This window comes from Monocercomonoides exilis (assembly GCF_001643675.1).
Source record: "Monocercomonoides exilis strain PA203 chromosome Unknown scaffold17-1647472, whole genome shotgun sequence".
NCBI classification, from domain to species: Eukaryota; Preaxostyla; order Oxymonadida; family Polymastigidae; genus Monocercomonoides; species Monocercomonoides exilis.
Window position 1 is genome coordinate 357,213 of NW_027150562.1, and position 21,421 is coordinate 378,633.

At 40.4% G+C, this 21,421-nt stretch overlaps 2 protein-coding genes across 2 annotated transcripts; one reads left to right on the forward strand and one right to left on the reverse strand.

Annotated features, from left to right (window-relative positions):
• The first annotated feature begins 109 nt into the window (after nt 1-109).
• MONOS_5935 (putative N terminus of Rad21 / Rec8 like protein) lies at nt 110-3,095 on the forward strand. The gene is made up of 3 exons (XM_067876127.1): nt 110-185; nt 233-485; nt 563-3,095. The coding sequence occupies exons 1-3, from the start codon at nt 151-153 to the stop codon at nt 2,813-2,815; spliced, it is 2,541 nt and encodes an 846-aa protein (XP_067729128.1). The 5' UTR covers nt 110-150; the 3' UTR covers nt 2,816-3,095.
• Nucleotides 3,000-21,395, reverse strand: MONOS_5934 (uncharacterized protein; the record flags this gene model as incomplete). Its single annotated transcript, XM_067876126.1, has 3 exons — nt 3,000-15,822; nt 15,973-21,231; nt 21,299-21,395. The coding sequence occupies 3 exons, from the start codon at nt 21,393-21,395 to the stop codon at nt 3,578-3,580; spliced, it is 17,601 nt and encodes a 5,866-aa protein (XP_067729129.1). The 3' UTR covers nt 3,000-3,577.
• Between the last annotated feature and the right edge of the window lie 26 nt (nt 21,396-21,421).

Genomic DNA, 21,421 nt, shown 5'->3' on the forward strand with positions numbered 1-21,421 from the left:
TATTGCAATTTTTAGTCTATAAATGGTGATTGTTATATGTTGATATATTTTTTCATATTTTTGTTGTCATTTTTCATTCTGTTTGAGATAAAGATATATTCCATTATTCTTTTTTTATTTTCTTTTCACGCTTTTTTTCTTCGTTTCAGAATGGTGTTTACCGTCCAATATTTTCGAATACAAGGGTTTTATTAATTTATTCTTTCATTATTATTATTATTATATTTTTAAGGCCCCTTGGAAAAATATATCTTGCAGCAAAAATAAATCGTAAACTTTCGAGGAAATTGGCCATTCAAACGGATATTGCCAAAATGGCAAGAATGATTGATGATGAAACGGACAATCAGATGCATCAAGAATCTCAACTGACATCAGCAATGAAAATGTGTGGATATCTATATTTTGGGCTCGTGAGGATTTACACCCGCAAGCTTCAAATATTTAGCGATGATCTCTTATCATTCCGTACAAAAATGAGCATTGTATGAAGAAAATTTTATTCTTATTATAATGTTATCTGACAATTACCTTTTTTTTAATTGTTATCAACATATTTTAGACTCTTCAACCACCTTCAATATCTCTTCCATTACACATAAGGCAAAAAAGAAAAGCAAACAACATTCTTCCTGATAATTCTTTGAATATGCAATTGATGGATTCAAATCCTTTTGATATTATTGGCGCTCTTAATGTAATGGAATCATCTGCTTTTTCTTTGTCAGACTCTTTGCAAGATCATCAGAACTCTACAAGTAATGAACAAGATTCTCTTTCGTCTACTCCTTTTTCGACATTTGGAAAAAATTTTGATCGAAGACATGTTTTTGGGGAAGATTTAGATAATCTAGGAATTGGTGTAACGAGCGAAGCTCTGATCGGATTTGGATCTGGATTTTATTCTGAAGATGCTTCATTTTATTCATCACAGAAGGAAGAAACTCCACCAAATGGAGAGTTAGACAACGTACGCATTTTTGAAGAAGATGAAGAAGAGGATACAGGAATTGCATATGGAAATGATGATATTGGTGTTGAAGATAACGATACAATTGATGATCTAATAGAGTATGGTCAAGACTACGATGAAGGTCAGCCTATTGTGCAAGAAAGAGAACGAGTTTTCGAAAGAACAAAAGAAATTTCACATTTGGCCCAAGAAAAGAATGTTAGATTGAAAATAATGAAGAATCCTCAAGGTGGAGGAAATGTGAAACATAAAAGACTTACACCGCTTTTTCAGATAACTGATTTGGTCCAGCAGAGAAAAACACCTAATTTTGATGGAAAGCCATTAAAGACACCTCTTGTGGCAGCTGAAGTTCATCGGAAGAGTGAAGAAGAAATGGAAGAAGAGCTTGCTCATTTGGAAACAAAAGTTGCAAAGAAGTACAAGGGACAGATAATCGACGACTTAACTGAGATCGGAGGTGAAGAGATGAGGCTTATTATCAGTAGCAGTGCGATACTTAGTCGAAAGACACCAAAACCAAAAAAAATAATTGATATATCTATTGACAAAAGTCATAATTCAACCGAATTGGGTTCAGAAGCATCCTCACCAACCATTGGAGCGAAGAACGAGCAAAATTTGATTGAATCAGAAAAAATCCCTTCTGAGTTAGAAAGCCAAAGAACAGTCTCATCTTGGTCTGAATTCAACAAGTCACAAGAATCCGTGGAAATAATGCAATCTCCAGATGCATCACTGCCACTTTTTCCGAAATCTTTTCCATTAAACACAAAAATTCCAACGGCTGAAGCAGTGTTGGCCGAAGCATTTCGTAAAGTTGCAACAAGACGAACGTTTCGGGCAAGTTTATCAGATTCAGAAGATAGCGATAATGATCTAGACATGGAAACATGGAGGAGGAAAAACAAGGAAGACGAGGATAGTGAACTGGGGAAGAGTTTAACTCCCAGCATTCGCAATGAAGCAGAAGACAATTTCAGTTATACAGAAAGGGCAGGGCTCAGATCAATCACTTCGTTTAGTGAAAGGATAAGCACAGCTCTTTTCTCAGAAACAGAAAATTCTCTTTTCTCAGCTCATGTCCGCAGAATACATACGACAACATCACCGTCAATTTTATTAACGCCTAGCGAGTTTATTTACACTTCGATGTTATCTCCGAAAAAGATTGAAGAACGCGATGAAAACAATGACCCGTTTATAGAAATGGACGACAACGATTTTTCGGCAGATTTACCAGCAAAACAAGTTGAACTGCCCCGTAGCCCTCTTTCAGATTCTGAGACAATTACTCAGAACGATCACTTTGAAGATGCCATCAGCGAAGTCAGCACAAATTCCTCAAGTTCAAGTGAGAAAATGACAGCAAGCCCGATTTCATCTGCTGGATCAGTCAATGAATCTGGTACTCGCAGCGAAAAGGGAACACAATTTTCTTTTTCAAAGCTATCTAATAGAATGTCTGAACAGCACAATAGAGAATATATAATTAAGCAGAGCAAGGTTCTCGATGAAACAGCTCAGGCTTTCTGGATGCATTTGCATAAAGTGCTTCAGAGAAGAATGCCTAAAACACCTTCAAACACAACATCGCCTGCTACGAATAGAGAGAATGAATTTGGAGGTGCTCAGCAAAACGATGAAAAAAATAGAAAAAGGAAAAAAACAGACTTAACTTTTACAAAGCTTTTAAAGGGATGCAAAAGGAGGACAGTTGCGCTTGCTTTTTCGTCATTACTTTCTTTATCTGCTGTAGGACTAGTTGAACTTAAACAAGAATATCCTTATCAAGAGATTTTTATTTCTGACTCGTCTTCAGCAGACAAAGGCTCTTCTTGACTGTTTTGTTTAATATTTTTTTTGTTTTTTCTTATCAATTTATGTGGAATGTTAGAAGTCTTTTGAAAAAACTTTTGTATGATTTTGATTTAACTTTTGATTTGTAAATAATTTACAATTTCCAAATTTGAAATAATATAATTTGTGTAATTGATAAATCTAATTCGAAATAAATGAAAGAATATTATTTTGAATAAAAAATAATCTTTGTTTGCACTTTTAATAGATTAATTCATTTTTAAAAATAAAAATTATTGATAAAACATAATTCAAGATTAAATATTCAGTGAATGATTTTATTTTTCAAAAATTACCACTTTGGAAGATAAAAAGTACAAAACAAAAAAGTGATTTTAAATTAAGATAATAAATGTGCGTAAACAAAATCGCTCAGAAAAGAAAAGAAAAATGTAAATATGGAATTGTTGGGCAAAAAACATAAGCAAATGAGTTGTATGTGATACAGTAAATGGTACTGATGCCCAAAAAGATAAGACATAATCTGAAATGCTGTTTGAAAATTAACGACTGAAAAAAAGAAAGACAAATCTACATAGATGTTGTTTTGTGAGATGGAAAAGAAACATATAATCGCAATATTCATAATCTAACTAATAAACGTAAAAGAAAACAAATAAACCCAACTACATATTCAGAAACATTGATTTACAAAATATGTAACGAAAAATAGAACGTAAAAATTTATAATTTATGTAAATAATATCTTGTTCAGGGGCTAAAAAAAGACTTCTTTATGGGAACTCACTTCTTAGGTTCCGCAGGTTTTCGTGGAGGTGACAAAAGATGCGATGATTGTCGGGACGTAAAAGCACGAACAACATCGGAAGCATCTATGTGAGATTTCCGAGGAGGAGACAGAAGTCGAGACTTGGACTGACTGTTTGGTGGAGACATTAAACGTAAGACGGCTGACTGGAACTTGCGTCTGCTTGGGCTGGTTGGCAATGCACTCGAAGAGTTAGATGGAGAAATGATTCCAGGAGACAGCACGCGCTCTGGTGAAGCAACCCCCGAGGCTTCATCAAAGCGAACGGATGATCCCTGTCTAAAGACGCGCCGTCTAACACGTCTGTGTCTTCCTGTGTCGATTGTCGATTCGTACAGTGGTCTCCTACGGCGGCGAGGTCTGTCTACAGTTTGGCCAGATGCTTCTGCTGCCAAAGATGTTGTTGAAGATGATTGCATTCCAAGATCGGTTGTGGACAGTTGTGATGATGACGGCTGTTTGCTTAACAAAGTGGATCTGTTGCGATGCAAGCGGCGAGTACTGTGAGAATTGCTGATTCCAGCCATTGTAGATTTAACATGAGAGTAATCAGTAACATAAGTCTTTGGTACAAAATAGCCAGAGGCATGATGCTGCAACTGTTTAGGATCTCTTGGTTTGATAACTCTTCTCGATTCCGATTTTGTAATTCCTGCAAGATTTGCTTCTGATCCATCAACTCCGTACTCTTCGAATCCATGTGTAATCTCTGAGAGAATATCATCCTCGCGTTGCTCCTCTGTTTTTCCTCCTTCTTGTTTAGTGGACTTGTTATCTTCCTCAGCATTCTCACCAAGGAACGTCTGTCTTCTTCGGAGTCCTCTTCCTTTCATGCCAGCTCCATCCAACAGACCGGAAGATGCTTGGCGCTTAATGCCAGCAGTGGCAAAGTTATTAACTGAGGCTGCACTTGCTCCTGCTTTTGTGGGTGCAGGGCGAGCCAATGCTGCCGTAGATGAAGCACCGACACCACTTGAAGGAATAATAAACGACTGTGACATCGAATCTCCCATTGAAGCAATATCAGTCTGCAATTGATTCTGATCCTCTTCATAATCGCCATCAGATCCTTCGTCATATTCTTCGTCTGACATGTAATCGCTTTCATCTGAGCCCATCTCTTCCATCTCTTCCTCGTCGTTATATTCTTCTTCATCTGAAAGGTACTCTTCTGGTGCATATTCCTTTTCTTCTTGCTCTCCTACAGCAAACGAAGCTTGTCTCTTGCGTCTGTTCATTACGTCATCGCTGACAGCTGTCGATGATGAAGGAGCTGCTGCATCCAATCCCACTGAAGCCATTGAGCCCTGAGCAGCTTTTTGTTGAACACTCTCTCCAATGGCTGCTGATGTCGATGAAGGTGATGCAGATTTTGACAGAATTGCAGCCGCTGCGGCTGATGGTGCAAATGACATCGTTCCAAGTGCACCTCCTAATGTTGATCCCAATTCATTCGATTCTTCACCTTCTGGAATCGCTTCTCCAATCTCATCGTTAGCGTTCAAAACTGCAAATGATGCTTGTCTTCTCCTTCTGTTGAGCGGTCCATCAGCGCGAACTGATGCAGATGTTGGTGCCGAGGCGTTCGCTCCTAACGAAGCAGCAGAAGCTTGTGCTGCTCTGTCACTTCCTTCAGAAATACTGACAGAGGAAGAAGTTGTTGGATGAGAAGCAGTTTTAGCTAAAATTGCTGCTGCTGATGCAGAAGGTGCAAATGGACGATCTGCAAAGCCAAGAGAACTGCTTTCTGCAGACGATGATTGTCCAATTGTTTCCAGCAGATCTTGAGTGGCTTCTCCTTCAGCAGCAGAATCAGAAGGTGAGATTGCAACAAAGGACCCTTGCCTTCTTCTTCTGTTCATTGGGCCATCAGCACGTGCTGATGCAGAAACAGGGATGGCAGCATTGGCCTCGAGTGAGGCAGATGATGCCTGTGCTGCTCTATCAGCAACTGCTCCACTGCTTGTGGTTGAGGATGCAGTTGGACGAGATGCTGCCTTTGCAAGAATCGCTGCAGCTGCAGCAGATGGTACAAAGGAGAACTCAGAAGTATCAGATGATTCAGAAGAACTGCTTTGTAATGGATGCACCGAATTCATTTCTGAACTGGAGGCGTCTTCTCCTGTCATAAGGGCATTCAACGAGTCAGAAGAAGACAATGCAAAGTCGCTCGCTGTGAACGATGCTTGTCTCTTTCTTCGGTTCAATGGGCCATCTGCACGTGCAGATGATGCAGTCGTGGCAGTTGCACCAACACCCACTGCAGCTGCAGAACTTTGTGCACTTCTTCCACCCATTTCAGAAGAAATGGATTTTGATTGGCTTGACGGTGCTTCTGCCAGCGATAGCAGTTGCAGCGAAGCTTGTGATGCTTGTGAGGTACCCGAAGAATAAGGAACGAATGATACAACTGAACCAGAAGTATTTAATCCAGATGGGACAGATGCTTGATTGAACTCCAATGTGGCTTCTTCTCCACTTCCTCCAAATATGAGTCCAGATTGTTCACTTGGCTGTTCACCGGCTGTGAATGATGACTGCCTTCTTCTTCTGTTCATCGGTCCATCTGCACGTGAAGACACCGACTTTGGTGCTGACGCTCCAGCTCCCAAAGATGCTGCTGAGGCCTGTGCTGTCCTTCCAACAACGGCATCACTTGCAGCAGAAGATGTGTCTTTGGAAGGAGACAATGATGAAGATGCAGAGTTGGATGCAGCATGCGCAAGGATCGCGGCAGCTGCTGCAGAAGGCACAAATGAAATTCCAGAAGATTCGGTTGGATTGCTTTGATCTGCAAGGATAGACGCTAATTCTGGATTGGCTGAGTCTTCTCCTGCAATCAGTTTGTTTAACGAATCTGTTGAAGATGGAGACTCAAGATCATTCACTGAAAATGATGCTTGTCTCTTTCTTCTGTTCAATGGACCGTCTGCTTTAGACGAAGATGATGATGGTGCTAATACATTTGCTTCCAGCTGAGCAGTTGATGACTGTGCAAATCTCTCGTTTGTTCCATGGCTCGACATGGATTTTTGTGAATTAGGAGCAACGCCAGATGATGAGGGTTTATTAGCAGATTTCGCAAGAATGGCAGCTGCAGCTGCTGATGGCATAAACATTTGTGAGTTTCCAGTTGATCCAAGAGCAGAGCTTCCGCTTGATGCTTTTGTCTCAAATGCATCTTTGTTTTCGTTGTCTTCTTCAGGAATTGTATCAGGAAGTTCATTGAACTGATCAAGAACGGCAAATGAAGCCTGCCTCTTTCTTCTGTTCAGCAAGACATCTGCACGTGATGACGCTGTTATCGGAGCAGATGCGTTTGCACCCAACGAAGCTGAAGATGCCTGCACTGTTCTTCCTTTCGCACCACTGCTTGCAGACATTGCAGAAGCAGATGATGCGTCTTTTGACGTTGCTGCTGATTGAGAAGCGGATTGCGACAGAATGGAAGATGCAGCAGAAGACATTGCATATGAAGAGTTTGTAGGTTCCATTGTTCCTAGTATATTTTCATTGATCTGTGCCATCAACTCAGCGTTTGATTCTTCTTCATCCTCATTTCCATCTTGTGCAGAATCAGATTGTTGATTAAATGGATCTCCAACAACAGGTGCTGCAGCAAACGATGATTGTCTCTTTCTTCTGTTGATTGGTCCTTCTGCAAATGCAGTTGAAGAAGAAGGTGCAGCTGCTTTGGCTCCCATTGCTGCAGAAGATGACTGTGCTGTCCGTCCAAATGCTCCACTCGGTGCAAATGCTGAATTTGATGAAAGAACTGCATTACTTCCAGATGGCGATGCTCCAAATGGAAGAGATTGAGGAGAAACTGAAGATGAAGCAGAAGCAGTAGATGCTGAAGTATTTGCAGCTCCTAACCGTTTCATCTCATTTTGATTCTTTGTATTTGCAGAGCTATTTTCTTGTGAGAATAACTGTTCTTCATCCACCTCGTCAATTGCATCTGGAAGAAGTCCTGAATGATCATTAACTGAAAACGAAGTTTGCAATTTTCTCCTATTCATTGGACCATCAGCCAGCGAAGAACTCGTCTTTGGTGCAGAAGCATTATTTGCCAAAGCTGCAGATGTTGACTGAGCAATTCTTCTGTTATCGACTTCATTTGTAGCTGATTGTTTCGAAGCTTGAGGAGCATTTGATGAAGACAATTGATTCGATGCAGATTTTGACAGGATCGCAGCTGCGGCAGCTGAAGGAACAAACGACATTGCTCCAAGTCCGCTTCCTAATGAAGATCCCAATTCATTCGATTCTTCTGATTCGTCTGTTGAACTTGCGGGTTCTGTTGTATCTGTAGCTCCTACACTCTCGTTTCTGCCATCGTCAACTGCAAATGACGCTTGTCGCTTCCTTCTGTTCAAAGGACCGTCAGCACGAGCTGATGCAGATGTCGGTGCAGAAGCATTTGCTCCCAGTGAAGCAGAGGACGCTTGAGCTGTTCTTCCTCCACCAATTGCATTTGGTGAAGTTGATGATGACAATGAAGGCGTGTTGGATCCAAAGGCAGTTGCTTGTGAGCCTTGTCTTATCTTGCTTGCCTCTGCAGCAGAAAGTTGATCGGACGAGCTTGAAGAAGACGCTGAAGCACCGTTCGGTGCTGTTTGTGATAGAATATCTCCATTTCTCGTTTCGTCTTTTGAACTATCATTTGAAGGTCTGTCTGTGTACAGCAGTGCATCAGTATCAGAAACAGCGAATGACGCCTGTCTCTTTCTTCTCTTCAAAGGCCCATCCGCTTTTGCAGATGACGATGAAGGAACTGATGCAAGTGCTCCGAGATCTGCTGTTGAGCCGTGTGCTGTTCTGCCGCCAAGCGCACCAAGAGTGTCAAATCCCAAGTTGTATGGTATGTTCGAAGTAGTGCCGTTGTTCTGCGTGGCTTGGGCTGATCTGAGGCTGGGACTTGTAATGCCAACTGAAGGTTGTTGAGATGATGAGCTTGCCTTTGAAGTTGAAATAGCATTTCCTGCTGCAGCTGAAATTGCACTTCCAGAATTCATTGCATTCATTGCTTGTGAATCTCCATTAGATTTGAAAGAATCCCCTTCAGGAGAGCTTCTTTGACTTGATGATTGTGCAAGTGGTTCATTTGATGAAGGCAATTGATCATTATTATTCACTGCAAATGACTGTTGTCTTCTCTTTTTGCTTGAAGGTCTTTCAACTTTAGACCCAGCTTTAGTGGGAGCATACTGTCCAGCACCAACAAACGCAGTTGAGCTTTGTGAAAGCTTATCTCCAGCTGCACTTTGAGCAAGATTCTGATTCTGTGCATTGCGTGCGAAAGCAGATGAGCTTGGTGCCTGAGCGGTAGAAGAAGAAGCAGAAAGCATCAATGGAGCTCCAGTAATGTTTGAAGTGCTTGGCATGTTTGATGGTGATGCTGACGACGATGATGATGCTGAAGAAGCTGAAGGGGCACCAGCTAACTGCAGTACAGAGTTGATATCATCGTTCAGACCGTCACCGCCAACAACAAATGTTGCATGCTTCTTTCTCCTTCCACCAAGTCCAGAAGCAATCGAACTGCCAGTGGCGGCTCCTCCAACAGAAGAGCCAGCAACAGTCGATGAGCTCTGAGCTAATCTTTCATTCTTTTCTGACCTACCCAATGAATCTGATGATGAAGATGGAAGTAATGATGCCCTTGAAGCCTGTCCAGATGCAGCCATCGCAGCAGATGGGTTTCTGCCTAATGTGCTGTTGGCACCACCAAATTTGTTAGCAGCGTTTCCGTTTGAAGCAGAAGCTGGATACAACGAAGCATCTCTAAGTGGCATTCCAGAAGCATCAACATTTTGTTGTCTGCTGCCACTTTTATTGCAGGTTGGATAATCTCCCAAAAATGGCTCTGAAGGCGAAAAGGTGGAACTTACCTGTTCTCCAAATTGTTCAGAATTAGGCCCAGCAAAGTCTTGTCTTCTTCGCCCGCCCATCATTGGCCCATCCACAACAGATGTTGATTGAAGCATCCGTGATGACTGCTGAGAAATCAGGGTATTGTGCTCTGCAGTACGATTGTGGAGAGATGAGGAAGCTTGTGAACCAGATGTCTGCCCAGCAGAAGGAGCCATTTGTGAGCCAGGAGCCATCCGTGATGCTGCTGCAAATGGTGAGTCTTGTCCTGGTTGAGCTGCAGTTGATCCATTAAATCCTGTTCCTGATGCATTTGTCTGATAAGCTGTGAGAGGATTGGCACCAGGCGACCCTGCAGAAGGAAATGGAAACATGAATCCGGCTGGATTTGTATTTGTTCTGCTTTGTGCTGAACGGTCGAATGGGCTGCTTCCATCTTTGCCAGTAGGAAGTTCGTCATGTTCAAATGAATCATCTCTTCCTCCTTTTCCTGCTTTACCTGCTTTGCCTTTCTTTGTTTGCGGAGGATTAGCCAAAGGTGAGCGGAACGGTGCAAGTCCTCCAAGAACAGAATTCTGCCTTCTTGGTGAAAATGTTGATGGTCTGTTTCTGTCTGAATTAGATGACATTTGTGAGTTTGCTTTTGAAGACAATCCATCTGGCAAAGTCTTTTTCGAACCAGACGGTGAGAGCTCAGAGGGCGATAAGAATCCTGAGGTTGTAAGTGGATCTTCACCAAATGCCATTCGTTCGATGTCATCATCTGTGAGAGGAATATCTGGATCGCTCATAAGATTCGTCCTCGAAGTAATGTTTGTATGTTCAAATGAGACAACTGATACATTCGAAACCAAGCCTCCAAAGTTCGGAGACATTCCGTTGTTTCTCAAATCTGCAATGTCAGCTGGCTCAAAGCCACGAGAATAATCAGGTTGTCGTGGGCCGGCACCTCTGGCACCAAGGCTTGGGAACATTGTTGGTGCTGCAGCTTCATCTGCACTCTTTTTGCTCTTCCTACGTCCACTGCGCAACAAAGGCTTATCACCCAACAATGCATTCGTTGGTGAAGATCCTTCAGATGAAGAAGGTCTTGACGATGCTTCAGATCTTTCAGAATCGGACTCATCTTCATCAAACTTCGATTCGTGCAGGCCAGGAACTTTCCCATCCAAGCCATTCATCTCCAGTGGCTCTCTCATTGCATTCAGCTGTTCTTCTAGTTGTGCTTGCAAATCGTCTGCCATTTGCGCTTTTTGGTTCTTTCTGCTGCGGTTGCGAAGGAAGAGAAGAAGCAATATAATTAGCAGAACAAGTATCAGTCCGAATATCAAAAACGGAGGCAAAACGGTTGGTGCTCCAATCTTGCTGATCTGAATGGTGATCGGTTTGAACATAACTGCCTGTGTTTTGTGCTGACTGCCATCATTTCCGCTGTATATGATTCGTGTCCACCATTCCTCGTTCAGCTCAACCAGCGAGCTGTTTATTGGACCATACGCTGTTGATTCTGTGTGGTACACAATCTGACCAATTGGAAATTCTGTGATATCTGTTTCAAGTGTCTGCCCATCACTTGTGGTTGTATATCTGAATATTTCGAATGTCAGGCAACATGGAAGAAGTGATGTTCCGGTAAACTCAATGGTAATAATATCATCTTCTGGATCAGAGCAACTTCCGTTTGTAAGCGTTGGAATAAACAACCACGACATTCTGTTGTTAAATACTGGTCCAGAAAGAACACATTCTCTTTCATCGTTTCCGTTGTCCATAAACATGTTGTCTGATCTCTCAAGTTCATCGTCTGGTTCAACGCTTTCGATCTTGATAGTTGAACCACCGTCACAATGTATGTTTCTTCTTGCTGAAGGATAGAAACGAAGTCGAGGGCTGTTGTTTTCGAATGAAGCCATATGAATCGTAACGTGTCCTCCAGTAACCGACAATGCACCATCAGGTGAATTCTTGAAAGACGAATACTCGATAGTTGATTTGCAGTTTCCGAGGTGCAAAAATGAAGAAGTCCAAGAGCAAACTGCTGTTGCGTCAGTTGAAGCAGATATGTTCGTTCCCAAAAACTGTGTTGAATTGATCAGCACTTCCCATCCCTCAATCGAGATAACAGTGCCTGGCTGGCTCATATGAGAAGTGCAGCCATCAACGATAGTTCCACTAATCTTCACTTTCCAGCATTCATCGCCTGCTCCACTGGCATCCTCTATCTTCTGTAAATTCACAATTGCTGGCCCAACATCTTCTCTTGTAATTCCCTTGAGGTTGCAGTTTTCGAAGGCAACAGGATAGTTCACAACTCCTGGAGTAATTGGACCAGGAGTACAAGGAATAGCAACCGATGATATGTCAAATAGTGGACCTTCCCCAATTTTTAGGGAATCGACATAAAGAGATGAAACAGAAATCTTAGTGTAGTCGTGGATAGTAAATAGTGAGCTGAACAAATGAGCATCAGAAACAGACATATCAATGATGGAAAGATCACCCGTTTCAATTTCTGCAAACACAAATGGAATGGAATATGTTGAATTGTACTTAATTGGGAACACAAAACTTGACGAATTGATGAAAACGCTTCCAACATCAGATTTCAAAAATTGCGGTCTGTTGTTAAGATCTTCTGGGAAGTAAACCGAAACTCTATCAAAACCAAATGTTTCGTTGCTGTACAGCAAAGGAGAATGTCCATCTCCTGGTTCCATATCTGGTCCAATATACACAATCTTTATCGAGACAAAATCGTCGTCTGTCGCAGCAATCAATGTATCAGAAACATCAATTGATCTGTTGAGGTATGTGGTAATGCAGATGCGTAATTCCAAGTTCCTAAGATCCTGATCGAGGTGAGTGTATCCATGTGTCATCGTTTTGCAGGGATCCTTCTTTTTCCCACAGATTTGTGAGTCAACTCTACCTTCAAACTGGCAATAGATTACACGGTTTTTGAAGTCTCTGAAGAAGAAGCGGATGTCAATGTCATCTTGATACTCGTTGTCATCTCTTCCAACAAATGAATGCTCATCGTAGGTTGAGTCATTATAATCAAAATCAAACTTCTCTTCAATAATTGTCTTTTCTAAGTCCTCCGAATAAATATATATGTTGTTTCCTTCTTCTGCACTGTTATTAGAGAAAAACATATTTGAAAACAGATAATCCATTGTACTTCCATTCAACAAATGCAGATAAATACCACCTCCTTTTCCATTCACTGGATGTGCAGTAGAATTGGATATATTTGTTGCAATAACATGATATTTACCGTTACTTTCAACTTTAACAAACATGCTTCCACCGTTGAGGTCATCAGAAGACATAAGTTGGAAATTGTTGTTGTCGTTAAACACTATAACATCATCTGTGCCAATAAGTGCATTCAATACAGTACCATTTTGGTTAGATGTTGACATTCCATAGAATGTTGTGCTGTTCACCTCCAATACTGTTCCATGATCGTCCACAATCATATGTTCTGGGAAATGAATTTTTTCCAAATTGGAGTTTGTAATCTGAACGGTAATCCCTGGAGAAACATTGATGAATGGTCGTTCTATTGTCATTTCCCTCACTAGCAATCCATCTGTATAAAATTCAGCTGGGTCAATCAACTCCACAAAAAAGGATGGCCATCTGAATGTTATGCCTTCAATCAAAGTATTTATAAGTTCTAATCTTCCACCTTGGACTGAAAATAGTGTTGGAAACACTGCATTCAAAGAGGAAGCAGGAATAAGTTCAACGTTGTTGAAAATAAGCGCATTTTTGTTCGTTTTGAAGATCTTCTCTGCAGGAATGTTAGAAGGAACAACAACAAGCAAGCTTCTAATTGTTGTTGATGAATTTGTCTCAAAAACTGCTTCTTGGTCAAAATTAGAAGAGCTCGTTGAAGATAAATTCGTCAGATTGAAAACATGGAGAAGAGAGTTGTTGAATCCTTCTATTATCACCTCTCCTTGATTCTTTAAAGTTTGCCTCAGTTCTGCATTGTTCATGATAACAATTTTTCCAACTTTTGTATTTCTGGATCTAACATATGCATATTCAATTGTTTGGCAAGGAGATAACAAAGCACCACATCCTTCGAAGTTTGATCCGTTAGATTCCTTCACATATACAGAAACTGTAACCTTATCAAAATAATCAACAAGTGTAGTGTTTCGTTGCGTTTGTGTATCAAACCCCCAAATATCATCGATATAATCCAATGAATATGATCCATTAAAGCATTGATCAGTTACGTGATCGGTGAAGAATGGTCCTCTCATATACAGGTTAGGCCCTTGAATAGCCTGATTTCGATCCCAAGACAAAAAGCTAAAGTCGTATATGTATGTGTGTGAATCATCATCTGTCATTATCACATAAATTGCTCCACCGTTTCCGTTAATAGCTGTGCTGTGTGTGATCGTACTGTTAGACAATTTGATTTCTCCTAGTGGGTCTAGACGCATGTAAAATGATCCTCCGTTATTTTCTTCGGTGCTGCCATAGTGGAACTCACTTTCTCCGTCAATCTGCAACTTATTTCCTTCGCGAACGTCAAATATTATCATTGACCCGTTAGATGTTGTTGTAGAGAAATTCTCAAAGGTCGAAGAGTTCGTAATACATATGCGATTTGCATTGTCACTTTGAATAAAGCTACCCAAAGGCTGTGCACAGTTCGACACGTTTGTATGAGTGAAAATGATTTCGGCACCATCATGCACTTGAAATAGCCCTGTTTGATCTGAACCAATCTTGTTGATGACACTATTTTCAAAAGTTACCACGCCATTTTGTCTCGCATCGAGCATTGTTGAATGTCCAACGAACTCAAATTGGTCAATCATTGAATTTTTAACGGTGAAAGAACCATAAGTTATTGTTATAAAGCGGAAATTTGTTTGATGATCAACGCAAACAAATTGGCAAGTATCAAACATCATTTCTCCACCGCTCATTGATACAAACTCTTGTTTATCTGTGCTTTTTGGAAGAATCCACTTCAATTTATATGCTCTAACCAAATCCGATTCAGAATTGGAAGAAGTTGCATACACAAGCTGTGTATTCGGATCCACGTATATTGTGGCCTGTGTCTGGTTTGTTGTCATAAGTACGTTCTTTCCATCAAAATTAATTGTGTAATTCAAAGTAGTGCGCGTCATAACTCGTATCTCTCGTATATTCTTTGCAATAACTTGGCTTTCACTGAGTCTCCAGTAAGCATAATCCAATTTTCCACATGCAACAATATAATGTCCACATCTGATATGATTCTTTTCGGTATCTTCGGTAACGTCTGTAACGTAAATTGCATTGTAAGGTCTGTATAAATAGTACATGAGCGTGGTTGATATGTTTTCTGGTGCATCAGCATTGAATCCCCACAAAGTGTCTCGTGGTGTTTCTTCCGTAACAAAGTTCACAAACCTTGGATTCGTAACCACCCCATCAAATAAGCAACCATCAACATAAATGTGTTTCCCAAGATTAGCATCACAATTTGTAAAGAGAAGCGAAGAAAATAGATATACAACCGAAGGATCGCATTCATCTACCCCAAGATAAATGCCTCCTCCATTTCCCAAAGTGTTTTTATTTGCCACACTCGCATCAAACGTACAATCTGCAACTGTAAAGTTTCCAGGATTGGCCAAGCGGCAATGCAACGAACCTCCATGGTTGGTAAGCGCGTTGTTTGAGTTGAATGAGCAGTTTTCAATGATAACATGGTTAATACGATCTCCATCAACATTACGATGTACACTTGTTGGCTCTTCATGACCAAGCCATGTATTTAAAATTGATCCATTTCCTTTCTCAGTGTTGAAATTATCGAATCTCGAAAAATTGAAAATGTGAATTTCATCAGGAAGAACGCCTCTGATAAAGCCTCCGTCTGTAAATGTTCCTGTTGTGAAATTGCAGTCAGAGATGCGGATGCTGCCTCCATAGCTTGCTTCCAATATTCCAGTTGAATTTGTGCCTGCTTCCAAGATATCCTGACTATCGCTGCTAATTCCAGTGGAGTTGCAGCACAAAAACGTTATGTCAGCATCATATGAAACTGTTACCAATTGTGATAAACGAACAAAGTGCAAAACGTTCAGCACAACCTCTGTAACATTCATTGAACCTCCTGTCGCAGAAAGAAGACCGCACTCAACTGTGAAATCTGGTGCGGTTGATCTTGACGAAATTGTGCAATTGAATATGTTAATGTTTCCTCCGCTTTGTTCGAAAAGTTGATGAGTTGTAGATACTCCAGGCATCCAGAAATCGATGTGCCAAAACTGAATTTTCTCTGGGGCAACGCCAGAACGTGGGTGGTTTGTAAATTGAGTATCTGAATCAATAAGCATTTTGGAATATGAATTATTACATGTGAAATTCGTAACAATTGCTTGGAGTTCAACAGTATAATTTAATGTTGAAACATTGACTATGCGAATTTCTCGGATATTTCGAACATTTTTCACCCAATTCTCATCCAAACGCCAATGTGAATAATCAACTTTTCCACAAGGAAGGAGATCGTGTCCGCATCGAATGTGGTTTTTCTCTGAGTCATCAACATAAATTTCATTGATTGGTCGGAACAGCCAATAGAGCAATGTTGTGGAAACATTTTCGTTCGCATTTGCATTGTGACCCCAATAAGCAGGACGTGGAGTTTCTCTTGTATACGAATAATTGAACTGCAATCCCCAAATATTGCTATCAAAGTTGAAACCTTCGATATAAATATCTGTTCCAAGTGTTGCATTACAATTACTGAACGATGTGTGATTGAATTGATAATCAACTTTGTTAAAATCATCCACAGATCCAATAATCTCATAATATATTCCACCTCCTCGGCCATTCAAGGTAGTAACTTCATAGTCTGGTGGAATAACAGCTTGATTTGACGCTGAATGTGTAGGTGGAGTAATTGGAGCAGTGTATGCTTTGCAAGCTGTAAATATACAATTGTGAGTCTGAAATGCACTTTTCATTGAAGCCACAATATAGATTGCACCTCCATCAAATGAATTTGATTCGCAATCACTGAAAGTTGTGTCACGGAAAATAATAGAGTGCTTAACTGTGTTTGTTTCGTTATTTAAATGATAATTAAACACAGAGCCATTTGTTGCTGTTGCAACAATTTGAGAAAAATCGCAATTAGCAACAACAGTCTCAACAACATCTTTGTTCAAAAAGTAGCTTCCCTTTGCTGAAGTGCCTCTTGTAAATATTGAATTGGTTATCTTCATCGACGCTGCATTCGTCAGCCTTATTAATCCAGTTCCTGTAGTTTGCACATCTGATGAACGAACATTATTCATTGACAGTTCGCACGTAGTTCCAGACATGTCAATCATGAAGTGCTCGGAAAGGAAAGTTAGCTCTTTAATTTCAACTGTCTCAAATTTAACTTTTCCTCCAGCACTTGTTACAAGTCCCAATGGAGTAGATTTGCTTGTAGTGTCATTGTGAGTGATTATGCAATTATCGAATAGTATAATCATTCCATCCTGATCAATCATTTCTATCTTGTCAGAATCTGGCGGAAGCCGAATGCAAATCTTCGACCACTTCATCAAATTTGTGTTCGATGAGCCTGGCCTTACAACAAATTGATTGTTTGGGTCAATCACAACTGTTCCTTTTTCTGTATCATTTGTCGTAATATGAATTGCACTTCCATTATGAATAACATTGGTTACCAGATGTGTGTACTTGTGCACAGTGGATGGCCTTGGCCAATTTGAAACACGAATCTCATTTAATTCGGATTGATAATTTGTAACATTAGTCAAACGATAATGAGAATAATTCAGCCATTGACACGGTAGATGCCAATGCCCACATCTAATGTGGTTTGCATCATCTCCAAATACATATATACTGTCGCTTGGCCTGAATAAATAGTAAAGCAATGATGTGGAAATGTTTAGTGGTTCGGTTTCATTTCCGTTCCATCCCCACAAATTTGGTCGAAGAGTGCTTGTTGAGTAGGATCCCGTCCATCTTTCTGGCATTACACTTGTATCAAAATGGAATCCCTCAATAAAGACGTCCGGTCCGTGTCCGGCTTCATTTCCATTCCAAGATGTTCTCCAAATATGATAATCGAATACTTTTTGAACATTCAGAAGATCCGGTTGAAAAGTCATCATTACGCATCCTCCTTTAGAAGTATTCAATGTATACCATTCTTCGAATGATGTTTTATCTCCACTTGGTCCAAGTGCTTTGCAGAAAGAAAAATCAACATCTTCAATGTAGCAGCGTGAAGACGATGACATTGTCACGTTCAAAAAACCACCTTGATCGCAAGTTGTTTCAATGTTAGAAACGTTTGACTTTGTAATTGTAAAGTTTTTTGGGTAATTAGACCAAACAACTGGATGTTTCTCCAATACAATGTTCCGAACAGAACTTGTGGTGATGCAAACAAAAGTATTTATTGGAGAAACAACCACAGGATACTGCAGCTTTCCAGCAGCTGAAGTTCTTTGCGTTAAGATGCATGCAGTCCAGCACATTCCTCCTGTTCCCGTAATTCCAAACATTGGCCCAACATACGCTCCATCGTTCGTAGCTGAAAATGTCAAACGGAAGTATCGAATCCATCCATTTTTCACGTGGAATATGTGATGGTCAGGTGCTGTATCATTTGAAAAATCAGCTATGATATTTGAATCTTGAGCAGTCACAGAGTACATCTCCAGAAAATCATTTCCAAAATCTATTGTAGTTTCTATAAAGTTTCCAGGCTCTACCAAAATTTCTGCAACTCGTGTTTCACCGCTCCATGCTGCCCTTTGCTGTGAACGTTGGGCAGCATACGTGCAAGTCGCGCATGGGGTCCATTGCCCTCCGCATTCCTGGAAGTCATTGCCGTTGTCGTGATTGTGGCGCGTTCTCCCATCTACATTTCCGTCAGGCTTTGCAACAATAATGCTGTACTGCAAATATGTGGTTGATGTTTGATCTGGAAGCAAGAACGTGTCAAGATAATTCTTATTCGCAGTAACAAAACGATTGGGCTTACTTGCTGATTTGCACGTCAGTACATTGCTCCAGTTCCAATAATTTATGCCTGCTGCATTATAATCATAAATATCAGCTCCTCCTCCAGATCCCGCAGTGTTTTCTGCGAATTCGCAGTTTGATAAAATATTGCTTGTTTTAGCAACATCTGAATGGACTTCAATTCCACCTCCTCGAATGCCACCTTTGCATTTTGTGCAGGTTAATCTATTAACATTAAATTGGCATGCAATAGGAATTGACACTCCACCACCAAATTCGGCAAAGCAATTCGTGAATATGTTGGTATCCATGTTCACATTTGCTCCAGTTGTGGCCTCAATATGCATTCCTCCACCGGTATTGTGAGCTGTGCTGTTAATAACCTCGCAATTTGTGATAGTCACAGTTGAAGCAGATCCTGTTTGTGTAAAATGCAAGAAACCTCCTTTATATGCTGTGCACTTCTCAGCAAAAATGCCTTTCAGCACAAGCGATTGTCCTGTTGCCCAAATACCTCCTCCGTGAAGGCTCGTTGCTGATGTGTTTGTGGCAGCTGTTGTGCAAGATGAAAACGAGGTTGTTCCATTAATCTCAAGATTTGTAGCTTTAGAATAAACAGCTCCACCTCCAACAGTGCCTTTTGCTGTGCATGATATAAAATTGCAATCTGTAAGGACGAGATTCGTTCCTCCTTCAATGCATATGGCTCCTCCGCCAGAAGCAAACGTTGCATTGAACGTAACAGATGAAAACTTTGCCTTTGTAGGATTCGAGCAGTAGACGCATCCTCCCAGTGCTTCTGCTCCTGTATTAGACATTGATACGCTCTGGAACTTCCCTCCATTGATTTCAATGTTTGCACCATCAAACAAAGCTATTGCTCCTCCTTTACTGATGGCATTGCTCGAGCACGTTGTGAATGTTGTATCATTCATGACAAAATTTCCTTTTGAAACACAAAATCCATACCCATTGCAACCTGATGCAATTTGACTAAACGCAGAACTTTTTACAGTCATTGTTGTGACAGATTCTAATTTTGCGAACATCGATGGCACATTTCCAGAAAATGATTGTATTGTCAGTGAAGTAAAAGTTGCTGTTGCTTTGTTCTTCAGATGTACAACTTTGCCAGGTCTCCCATTTGAGCCAGTAATTCTACTGTTTTCGTATTTAAACGAGCCACCAACGCTTCCGCTTTGTACTCTAAAAACGACAGATTCCTCGTTTTGGGATGATAACGAAGAAATATTCACATTAGTTAATGAAACAGCTCCTGAAGTTGCTGTATTAAAAAAATAGCTTCCTGCTGTTGTCAGTGAAAGAGAATTAATTGCACAACTATCAAACGTAGCAGGCGAAGAGGTACCTGTTTGTGAAATAAAAGAACCAGCTTTACTGAATGTAACTGAGGAAATTTGTAATCCAGTGATTGAAAGAGTAGATGAACAGGAGAGAAAAGGTGTTTTGGTGTTGGCTGATTTAACTTCAACATCAGCGAGCGTTGCGGAGTTTGAAATCGACAAAAGAGCTTCGCTACCGTCGGCTCCATTTGGCAAAAAGGCGATATTTTGCACATTAAATGCTTTGTCTGTCTTCAAAAGCATTCCTCCGAACATTGGACGCACAATTGTATAACTTTTTGATTTTCCTTTTAAAGTTACTGTTTTTCCATTAAAATTCATTGAAGTAGTCTCCTGGTAGGTCGCATCTTCAGTTACTACGATAGAAACTGTTGTTTTTCCTGCACGTGTGGCTGTCAGTTCCGTCCAATTGAAATTTTTGCATTGCGTTGTAGATGAGCCGCATGCCGGACTTGCAAAGCCTTTTGACTGATTAACATATATTGTAACATCATTTAATGGGTACAAATATGGTAAAAGCGGTTCACCGTAAGGGCAAATAGATGAACTGGATTGCAGCCCATAGAGATCATTTTCTGTTACAGAAGACCAGTCTCCTGGATATTTTGTTTTTACAACTGTGTTGTTAAAATTTGGTCCGGCCATGTATATTATATTTCCTTTTGGAGCTGAATTTCCTCCACCAAAGCATCCTTTGGTAAAAAGATATGAAGGAGTGCCCGTAAAAGAAAAGTAAATCGCACCTCCTGCTCCGGTTGCAGAACAAGAAGAAAAGGTAGTTCCAGAAACGGTGAGTGTTCCACCATCCGCATTTATTCCACCGCCATTTATTGCGCCTCGAGTAGATATTGTTCCACCTTGAAGATTTAAAGTTGCACTGTTAGACTTTATAAAAGAATTTCCATTTGAAGAATAAACTCCACTATTCACTTGGACAGTTCCTCCATTTGCCAATACAACTTCGCGTGATGATGTACCTGTTATTCTTCCCAAACTTAGAACAAGAGTTCCGCTAGACAAAGAAAAAGCGGGGTTTGAAGTTCCAGAAAGTGCAAGGGATATGGTCTGAAATGTTATTGTGCTGGTTGAAAGAGCAAAACAACCTTGTCCAGACAAATCCAACACAGAACTGCTTGAGCCAGTGAAAGTATATGATCTAGAAACTGTTATTCTAGTTGCAAGTTCTGTTGATGTTTGAAAGGAAAGAGCAGTAACTTGAGTTGCTGAAGAATATAACGTCCAAAACTTCTGAACTGTTAAACAAGGATTGTCGATTTCTCCGCAAGTATTTTCATCAATGCCCAACGAAGAAACGTAGCCAGTTCCAGATAAAGCATTTGCATAACGAATTTCATTTGAATTCAAGCCTAAAACAAGTAAAAAAAGGCAGCAAACAATCAATAAAAGATCAGAGAAATTTGAAAGAATTCACACCATCTTTTTCTAAAACGTTTGGAGAAAATCCATTCGGCTCGTTTATTGCTTGATAAAAAGTTACGTATGATAACAATATAAAGATGGTTGAAAACATAAGCAATATTGAAGAATTGTGATTAA

Coding starts and splice junctions, on each gene's coding strand:
- MONOS_5935 (XM_067876127.1), top strand. CDS start 151: ATGGTGTTTACCGTCCAATATTTTCGAATACAAGG. Junction 186..232: donor CAATATTTTCGAATACAAGG/GTTTTATTAATT, acceptor TATATTTTTAAG/GCCCCTTGGAAAAATATATC. Junction 486..562: donor TCCGTACAAAAATGAGCATT/GTATGAAGAAAA, acceptor AACATATTTTAG/ACTCTTCAACCACCTTCAAT.